At 39.1% G+C, this 9,945-nt stretch overlaps 2 protein-coding genes across 3 annotated transcripts in view; both read right to left on the reverse strand.

The window, feature by feature from the left end:
• The window catches only part of prr12b (proline rich 12b), a 40,436-nt gene extending 38,707 nt beyond the window's left edge, over positions 1 to 1,729 (reverse strand). Inside the window, exon 1 of one of the 2 annotated variants that reach the window (XM_067615974.1) lies at positions 1,513 to 1,729. In XM_067615974.1, coding sequence (XP_067472075.1) covers positions 1,513 to 1,595 — 83 coding nt within the window. In that variant the 5' untranslated portion in view covers positions 1,596 to 1,729. Of the gene's footprint in view, positions 1 to 292; positions 1,197 to 1,512 lie in introns of those variants that run through there. The other variant, XM_067615975.1, reaches the window with a different exon arrangement.
• A 635-nt stretch (positions 1,730 to 2,364) lies between these two features.
• prrg2 (proline rich Gla (G-carboxyglutamic acid) 2) lies at positions 2,365 to 8,859 on the reverse strand. Its single transcript, XM_067616543.1, has 7 exons — positions 8,628 to 8,859; positions 8,438 to 8,533; positions 6,703 to 6,875; positions 6,181 to 6,214; positions 5,329 to 5,461; positions 4,207 to 4,350; positions 2,365 to 2,793 (listed from the first exon to the last, which is right to left on the reverse strand). Exons 2-7 carry the CDS (start codon positions 8,520 to 8,522, stop codon positions 2,751 to 2,753), a joined length of 612 nt encoding a protein of 203 aa, XP_067472644.1. The 5' UTR covers positions 8,523 to 8,533; positions 8,628 to 8,859; the 3' UTR covers positions 2,365 to 2,750.
• Positions 8,860 to 9,945: the final 1,086 nt, after the last annotated feature.

Consider the following 9,945-nt stretch of genomic DNA (forward strand, 5'->3'; position numbering starts at 1 on the left):
CATTGAAGCACATTTGAAGGGGATCTTTTAATAGCCAGTATGAACAGGAGGAATGATTACAGAGATGAAAACCTCTTTCACTGTTCATATGGACACCTGACTGATGTTTTAAGACACACTTGAAAAATTGTGAACCTGTCCTTTAATTATGGATACATCAATCCATGTGTCATTACTATTATTATTATTATTATTATTATTATTATTATTATTATTACTACTACTACAACTACTACTATTATTACTTTATTCTGTTTGATGTTAACATTTTTGAATAAAAGAACAAACTTACCCGCTGTCTCAATGGATAAGTAGTTCTTGACAGACATTCATTGAGACTGATGTGGTTGTCAAGGCGACCGCTAACGTGGAGCAAAGCTAACAGGAGCTAGGCAACTTTGCATGGCTCGAGGCCGCTCTTCATTCCAACACGGGGCAACAGTAACGTGAAAAGAAAACCTTCATCTGTCATTGATGAAGCAGCGGCAGTGTAGCTACACAGAGTCAGAATGTGTCGGTATTTAAGACAGCATTACTTGTCAGAGTGGATAATTAGCCTGTTTGCTAACGTTTGTTGTGTAGCCTCACAGCGGAGGCTGCTGCAGCTGCATTCAGTCACATTCTGGATTAAGTGCACGGTAACTAAAAATGTAGCCTAACGGGGCTGAAAGACAATGCTATCTTATTTTCAGCATGACGTTACTAACTAAACTTGAATGACGTTTTATCTGGCGACAGTAGGCACGTTTGTCAGTCACGTGACGTCATTTTAAAGTACTGTTTAAGAAGTCAAAATGTCACTGTGAGTGTTCACACAGCATCAGCCAGATCTCTCATTCTGGTGAATAAATCCATGCAGCTGCGTTTCTGTCACCATCATTAACTACAGTGATTGTCTCTGTTTAGTTTGACTGTTCTTATTTTTTAATGGAATAAATAAATACAATGGACTCTGCACACGTTGTTTGTTCTTTCTTATGGAATGCAGAAATGCAGAGATTGTTTTCCACTGCTGGACAGCAGCAGGGCTTGCACTGCTACATGGATGGGATTTGTAGGCTATAGCCAATTAGTTGTGTACCAATCAATCTTGCCAACCGAGCTGCGAGTGTCCCTGCCATGCATTTGTTAAGTCCAAAGCCAGACAAAGCTGCAGTGGAGATGGATAACAATGATGCAGTGCTGGAACCCAGATGTGATCTTTCATTTTTGAAATAACACACTCGGCTTCCAGCAACCCATCCCCCTTCGTTTATCCCCTCTCCTCTGTCTCCGTATCACTATTAACCTTCCATCGCATTCCTTGCATTTTAGAGACAGCCCCCCAACCCCTCCCCTCCCCCTAATGACAATACGGCTGGCTGTACCTGAGACTGGTGGCCGTGTAGCAGTACCATGCAGGCGGGCTGAATGCAGAGGCAGCGCTGTGCCTGGCATTGTTAGAGCCAGTTAAGCACACTGGTGCACCCAGAGGAGCCCATGGGTGCCCATGCTCTGGCCACCGAAGCTTACCTTGCTTTGGCCGATCTGTCGTAACTCCATCCCGTCCCAGACCCGAGATCTCCGAAGCCTGCAGCGGGATAATTCCTCTCCATGAAAGAAAGGGCTGGATGAAGATGGACAGATAGTGAGGGGGAGGGGAGGGAGGAATGTCTTCTCTTCTCTGCGCTCGCTTCTGTTTATTTCTCCGCTTGACGAGCCTGTAGACTGGGAGGAATGGAGGGAGGAGAAGGAGCGAGGGGAGGAGGGGGAGGAGGAGGGGGGGGGGTCACAGCAGCCAGGAGCACCTCCTCCCTCCTCTCCTCTCCCCATATATTTCACTGTCTATTGTCTCCTGTGCTAAGCTGATGGGCTGTAGAACAGATGCTCCACGTTCTTCAGCAGCTTTAATAAGCGGAGCTATATTCACATTGATCCTGCAGCTGCTCTGCTGCTGCTCTCTCACACCACAGTGAAGCTATTTTCGCTCATTTTGTTCACAAGACGCCATTTTTAAGAGGAATGACTGGGCTGGCGTTCATCCTCTCCTTCCCTCCCTCACACACACACACACGCACGCACGGACGCACACACACACACACACACACACACACACACAATTTGTCATGCACGGCAGCGCAGTAGTGTAGTATTGTGGAGGACTGTAGAATTGTAGAATTGTAGTCTTGTGAAAGAGCTCAGCTTGTGTAGCAGCTTTCTATAATCAACCGCTGTGATAAACAACAAACACATGCTGCAACGTGTAAAGAATAATGTGCTGACATCCTCCTACGTTCATTTACGTGTCTCTACTGGCTAGACAAGTTACAATAGATGAATAAAGGAGTGGAGGCATGTGTAACTCTTATGTAATTTATTGTATAAAACATCTCCGTATTCTTACACAGCTGTCTCACAATTGTCTCCCACATATTCTCAAATATTTGTAATATTCACAAATATTCTCACAGCAGTCTCAGAATTAATTGTCCTTTGTTTCTCTGGTCAAAAGTTCCTTACAAACATAAGTTGGATGTACAGTGCAATCATAAAAATGAACCCCACCCTCACCTGCACCCACTTTAAAGCATCACATCTGTGGTGGACTACTGTCCAGCCACTCTGCAGGTCATACTGTCAGCTGCGTCCACTCTGGGATTGTGTCATAACTTCACTTATAAATACAGTAGATTCAAAAATATGCAATATTTAAAAGTTCACTCAAACCGCCAGTGCCCATCAACCATAATGAAGAAGCTCTGCCAGTTCTCTTAATCGTTGTCTTCTGGGTTGGGAGGCTCTGATGGCGCACCCCTGTGGTCAAAGAGAGGATCTGTGTGAGTACTCTTATATGACAGCATGGTACATGTGAGTCCAACAGCCAATGGACCCCTCAACTTACTAAACAGACACCAGAGAATAGAAAATACAGGATGGGCAATGCAAAACAAGTAAGATGTATCAAGAGAAGTTCAGAAAATAAATCTGATCATGATTTAGTTTTCTAAGTTGTCTGTTACTTGACTGATGTAATGTTTCATCTCAATATGTTTTAGGTATCCTGAATAACCAAGACCCCACCTTCAATGACTTTGCCATTCATACATGTCACAGCCGTGGTAGGCAGAATATAACAGGAAGTTAGTACTTAGTTAGCAGGATAATGTTATTTAGCTTCATTTTAGGCTCTGGTTTCATCAGAAATTCTAATATGCTAATTAAAGCACCCAAAATCTGTGTGATTGGCTCAAACCTACAGAACTTTCAATGAAGAAAAGCCACTGAAATGTAAATGTTTGGTGCTGTATTTAATGCAGTTTGAATTCTAATCTCACACTCTTAGTAGCCACTAACATGTAACTAGTTATAGAGAGTAGAATGTGAAAAATAGAAATATAATGTAATAGCCAACAATGTAACTTGGACAGCAGTAAATACCAGCAATCTTTCTTATTAATGTCCAGTTTTTTGTTGTTATATGGTCAGTTATATGGTCATTTCTGAGACTGTAGCTTATTTGTTGTTGTAGTTGTGGATATGTGATTTCTGATTACCGTAGTTTGTCTTAACAAACTACAGCAATAAAACCACCATAGAATCTGATCTGACACTGTAAATAACAATTATACAATTATAATTATTGTGCAGGTTTTTCTGTTTCATGTATTGTCGATACAAATTAATCATCGTAGTTAATTTAATATCTGTTCACTACATGATTCTTGTCAAGTGTGCAATATGTGGTGGTGTGTCTCCAGGTGGGTTTGAGTTTTTGGGTTTTTATTCCCACTCTGCCCCTGGTCATATGGTGGCATTTGCCAGCTCAACCATTCCTGCTCTGTAGCATTACTTAGTATTCAAATCCAAATTGGTTTGGAAAAATGATGCATGAGCATGTAGGGTTTTTTTTTTTTTTTTTTAAAGATTATACATTCTGTCAGGAAAGATGTTTGTAAAATGGTGTTATTAAATAAAATAATTTTATTTAAAATTTATAGGATTTATTAGGATACATTTTAACTGACAGAAATTTTGTTACAAAATTGTTATAAAATGTATATTTTAAAATACTTTTTGTAAATAATGCAAATGTGTCATCTGCAAATTCTAACCTGCATCCTTCCTTTTGTAGGTGTTTGGTTAGATTCTGGCCCACTTTAGATGGAGCCACTAGTCTGGATCCATGTAAGTTTCCTGTACACACCAGGCACTGGAGCATTCACTTACCCTGAATAAGGTGGTGGTGGGGCATCATGCTGCCCACTGTGGTTTAGAGCGTCATTGTAGCTGGGTAGTCCTGGGGCCATTATGCCAGCCAGGGGCACCATCTCTGGGGCTGGACGCCCGTCTTGTGCCATCCTCACTGGAACTCTGGATACATACAGAAATCAAACAAGCCGGTTTAGTTACTGTAAAGCTCATCAAGTCTGGAGCAAACATGATTGTGCCCCTGTACATTTTACAGCAAATATGTTTGATTTCCTGATTTGATAGATATTTGCGTACAAGTGGAAAATTTCACCTGGTGGTACTGGAGAAAAGGCTAGGGGTTTGGGAGACTCTCAAAGGACAAGGACATACAAGATGACGGTCATGTGACCAACAGAGGTAGCTGTTATACGTCTGTGCGAGGTACAATAGGTCACAATGCTGTGCCAGCATAATCACTGTTGGCTGTGGGTTTGACTCAATAAGGTATAGAATTGTCAAAACTAAACACAGATAAAAATCTGAAGAATGCTGGAAATTGTTTTAGACCACTGTTTTTTTAAGATATAACCATGACATAAATAGGATTATATAAGAGGCATAAACTGGGGATTTCTTTATTTATTTGATTAATTATCCTCAAAAAATAACACCAGGCCATCCCCAAATGTAGAGGTTTACTCTAAAGGACAATTACATCTTCTTGTCCACTGACTACCTTCTTGCAGTACAAGCTTTACAGTAGAAGTTGCCTGAACTTACCAACGTCCTCTGCTGCCTCTGTGGGTCATGGGACTCTCGTCTTGCAAACAGTAGCGGTCCCTTGAGAGTCTCCCATCATCCTTATAGACTAAATTTTCATATGTGCAGCAAATTTCATGTAAATCTGGTGATTTCTTTTCAAAATCCGTCTAATGGACTAAAATGTTGGGTGTTGCCAGATAAAAGGTTGGGTTGTTCACTGAAGACATTAGAAATCATTATTTGAGGACCATGAATATCCAAAGCAAATTTCATGTTAAAGTGTTATGGTCTAAACCAAATTTCTGGATGGACCAAAGTCACTGTTTTATTCCCCATCTCTAGGGTTAGCTAGACAAAAATGATTCTCCGCAAAGTTCTACGTCGGAGTGAACTTACTGGGCTGAACTCCTTCCACCCTTGTTCTTGGCCTTGTAGCAGTAGATTCCCAGCACAGTTGCAAAAACAGCAGTCACTAGGATAGCCAGGATCCCTGCCACCAGCCCTGACACATCCACTCTGGGTGTATTCGCTTCAAAGACAAACCTCATTAACATCAAACCTTTGTTCCTTAAACGGTTCTTACACCAGTCAGTCAGTCAGTCCCTGATCACTACAGTGATGACTTTGGTCATGACTGTCTTCTGTTGGTCTAACTAGATTTTGTCATCAGTGAAACCTACAGTATCAACGTGAAACTGCACGATATTTCTACTTTTTGACTGCTCCATGCATGATGAATGACACCTGCTGCAATCAATCAATACAAAACATGAGTTATAAACTTAAGTTTGCAGCATGAGTCCACATTCACACATTACATTCTTTGTGTAGAAGGAATGTATATTGACTACACTTCCACAGAGAATTTGATGATTGAGTACAGCCTACTTTAAAAGGCTTAAGACATTCTAAATGACCAGAGATACACTCTCGGATTGTGCTGTAAAATTCAATAACATCCCCAAATTCAAAATCCCAGAATATCCTCTGCAGACAGTGATGACATACAGGAGGAGATTTGGGGATTTGGAGCTGTTATTAAGCAGTATAACAAAATCAGGGAGTGTACCTTTAACCAAACAGATAGAATAAATAAAATATTAGCAAATACGGAAATGTTAATTATTAAATTATGTATTTATTGTAACGTATTTTTGATGTGAAAACACTACATTCTGCTGAATGAGCCCAATACCAAGGTCCTTAGACTTCAATAATATCAATATAATATTAATTTGAAAGCATTACCATGACTGTTGACATAATGGGTCCAAAATTTTTCCTAAAAATGGAATCAAAAGAAGATTTAATGAAGTAGTTTCATTAAAAGGAGAAAGAAGAAAAATACATCAAGTTTCCAACACAGAAAATTCAATTTAAGCCAGTGTGGACATGACTTCAGATGCCTTTCCTCAAATGCAAAACCCAAATGTTTTCTGAAGTGTTGTTGAGGTGACTCTTGGGGTTATTATTCAGTTTAATGGATATCATAGTTATTCTGCACTCTATAACTGCAAATGCAGCATTGAAGTGATAACAACTAAAAGGCATTCACTGTACCCTTGATTTCTGGTTCTCTTCCAAAAATTCACACAACTATCACGTGGTTTGCAGAAACCACAATTTAACACTAATGTTCAGATGATATTAACCTCCAAGCCACTCAGGTTTGAAACAAGACTGTCCCTATCTTCCTTAGGACTGAAAAAAGCTCTATGTGTCTACATGCACGAGTGTACAGTAGAGAGACAGTGACTACTAGCAGCTTACCGTCTTAGTGTCATCCTCAAACACCTCTCTGGCCTCTTCATAAGTACACGTCTCTTCCACACACTCCCTCTCCAGATTGTCAGACACCACCACCTCAAAGTCCCAGCTGTTATAGAGCAGCGAACGGGACAGGAAGGTGGTCGCTGACTGCTCGTCCACAAACAGTGGATCTCCTGCAGGCCACAGACATCTACACTTATACAGATGCCCTCACACAATGAAATACTATGTTTGTTTTTTCATTGTTTTGATTTTGTAGGCCAGCTGATAGGATCTAGAATGAAACAATGGCTTAGTTTAAGATGCTTTGACTTCCAGCTTTGAAGGATTTAGCTGGTCAAAGTTTTTCTTAGTCAACAAATTCCATGAAAAGCAGCCAAAACCAGCAAGGGTGTATCAAATCCTGATATATATTATTCTTCTGTGGCGTAGACCTCCGTTTTGCCCAAAAACTATTAAAACCACGTCAGTGAGCCACACTGCTGCACTGGGTGACATGTTCCTTCATCATCATTAACACATATTCCCCAACAAATGCACTATTTTACTCCTGTCTGAATAACATTTGCTAAAAACTACAGTAACCAGCTGTTTTAGAAAATTACTAAGCTTTTTTAAAAATCAAACTATACTGTATTTGTCAGCTGTTTTTAAATACTTTTCTGTAGATGAGCTTGGGACTGACAGCCACAGACAGAGTAGGGAAGTCAGGAAATATTGAGAAGTGTACTAACAGATTGTTTGTTTGAGTATTTTCATGGGATTTGATGATTTGCATGATATTATATCCTCTAAAGGCCAGACATTTCAAAGTCTGAATAACATTTCTTAGTGACTAACTAGGAGGCAAAGTTGAACAGAGAAGAAGCAGAATAAAGAAGTAAATTAGAGAACATGAATGTTCTTTGATGAAATGACCACACTATAGAAGAAAAAACTAAAAAAGAAATGGTCACTGAGTCAGAGATGACTCAAATGAAAATGAAACAAAATGTCAAAATAGTTTTGAAGTCAAAACAAACTTTTGAACTGTAAACTAAACTGACCTTGACTTCAGTGCAACACTGTATCTGAGCTACTTTTCATGTTTTTATCCAAATAGTAAAAATAATAAATATATTGTGGCTGCAAAGCAATGCTTGAAAAACCATGCATGTAACTGTTATATCAGAGTGGTAGAACATATAGTAGGGAACATTATTATCCTTTAAATAATTACTTAAGTATTAAATACACATATTTTATGAAATGTATCACCAATGAAATTCAAATTTAAATTGCCGATACATTTTGAATGGATTAAATGCAAAGATTTAAAATGTTTAAAAAGGTCAGAAGTGTTGACATCTGTGTGGGCACATGCTCTGATTTTGATTAAATACAATATTGTCACAATGCACATTGACTACACGTTTTTATTTTGTTCAATATATAAAAACAAGTGACTGTAATGTACCAGTATTACAACATGCACTACAAGATCAATACAGTCCATATCTGTAATCAAGTCCTATAAATATATCAACCGCACAGATAAGTTGTGTTGCATTTATCAGAGAAGATTTAATTGGTTACATGTTCCCTCTCATATCTCATCAACAGATCTCATTAATGTGAGGCACATATGTGATGCCAAGTTATGATAATTAGATATAAAAGTCACATAAAGACTGTTTTGTCTTTGGTGAGAGCAGTATGGATGTATATGAAGTGAGAGAGAAGAGGTGTGGTTTACCTGGAGTGTGTCTGTAGGTGACAGAGCAGTGAGCCAGCTGCAGCAGGGACAGCACAGGAATCCACACGGCTGACAGAACTGCCATCGAACCAAAAACTGAAAGGAAAATGACAAGGAAGAGCTACATGTCTGGCCATATGTACAAGTATGAGCCTCAGCACTCACCTTTCAAACACTGCTGCCTCCTTACCTGGTTACAGTGTGCTCCGTCTTTCAAAGCTTATCACTTCTTCTAGATGTTCAGACACATGAAGACACAAATTTTACCAGTTTTGTGTTGAAAGGTCAAGACAAAAGTGTTGTGCTTTCCCAGCGACACAACACGTCACATGACAAACCTGTTGGACAACATACCTGCAGGAAGGTGGAACCTCTACAAACCTGTCTGCCTGCCTGTCTCACTGTCTGCTCACTGTGTTTACTTGTTTTTTCCACCAGTAGCTAAAACTAATGCAGTGTAATCCAACAGTGCTGCAATAAATCCTAAGGTTTTAATGTTCAGTTTTTATTCAAACTGTTTTAGAGAGGTGTGTGGTATGTATAAAAGCCATAATAATGTGTGCCATTCAGATAGAATTGAAAGTATGAGTATATGGAATGAAAGCTGACAAAAATGAATAAAAGTGAAAATGTTGAATGCACAAACAACACAACATGAAGGTGTGTTGTTCCTTGTGTTTACTATGTAAACCTAATGTGTTTGTGTATTTTAATGAAGTGCCTGTAACATAGTCTTTACTTTCCTGATAGACATTCAATGAGATTATATAAGAACATCATCATCATCCAACTTGTAAAGAAATATGACTGCTGATGTGAAATCAATCTCTACCCACACTGCCCCAAATCCCCAGGTTCACTGTGTGTCAATTGTTGTAAGTAATCTCATTTAAACTAATTTAATTTCAAGTGAATTAGTGAATTAATTGTACAATTTGCATCACTGAAATACAATATCAGCTAAAGCAGGTCCTGCATCATTACCTAATCTTGTGACCCTGTGTCAAAATCTAGTTTTAACTCCTTTAACTGCTAAGGTTTTTTGATAAAATGACCACTAACTAGCAACACACAGCTGACACACTATCAGGATGATAAGAGCAGAGAAGTGATTCCTTTCTCTGTGAAAGATGCTGATTGTTGGGGAAATGTTCTGCTTTTCTGTTTTAACACTGATTGCTTTAGAAGTCAGTTTGTTTGCTCTACTTTGGGCCATAACTGGCCAAAGTATGAATTATTTCATCATTTGGTTGTTGATTTCTCATTACCTCATATTATGACCTGTGACAGCACATGTGTGAAACTACACATGGTGCCAGCACAGTGTCACAGAGTATGTGAATGAGATCCTGATAACATGGAATGAAATATATATCAACCCAAAACAGCAATCCCAGACTTAATTAAGTGCTCTATCTATCTACAGTTATTATTAAAACAAGTGAGTATATTCATCTTCCATCCAACAAAAATGAAGCAATAAATCCATGGAATAACTGTACAGTACA

Source organism: Thunnus thynnus, chromosome 17 (genome assembly GCF_963924715.1).
Source record: "Thunnus thynnus chromosome 17, fThuThy2.1, whole genome shotgun sequence".
NCBI classification, from domain to species: Eukaryota; Metazoa; Chordata; class Actinopteri; order Scombriformes; family Scombridae; genus Thunnus; species Thunnus thynnus.

Coding starts and splice junctions, on each gene's coding strand:
- prrg2 (XM_067616543.1), bottom strand. CDS start 8,522: ATGGCAGTTCTGTCAGCCGTGTGGATTCCTGTGCTGTCCCTGCTGCAG. Junction 6,876..8,437: donor CACCTACAGACACACTCCAG/GTAAACCACACC, acceptor TGTGGCCTGCAG/GAGATCCACTGTTTGTGGAC. Junction 5,462..6,180: donor CCATTATGTCAACAGTCATG/GTAATGCTTTCA, acceptor TTGTCTTTGAAG/CGAATACACCCAGAGTGGAT.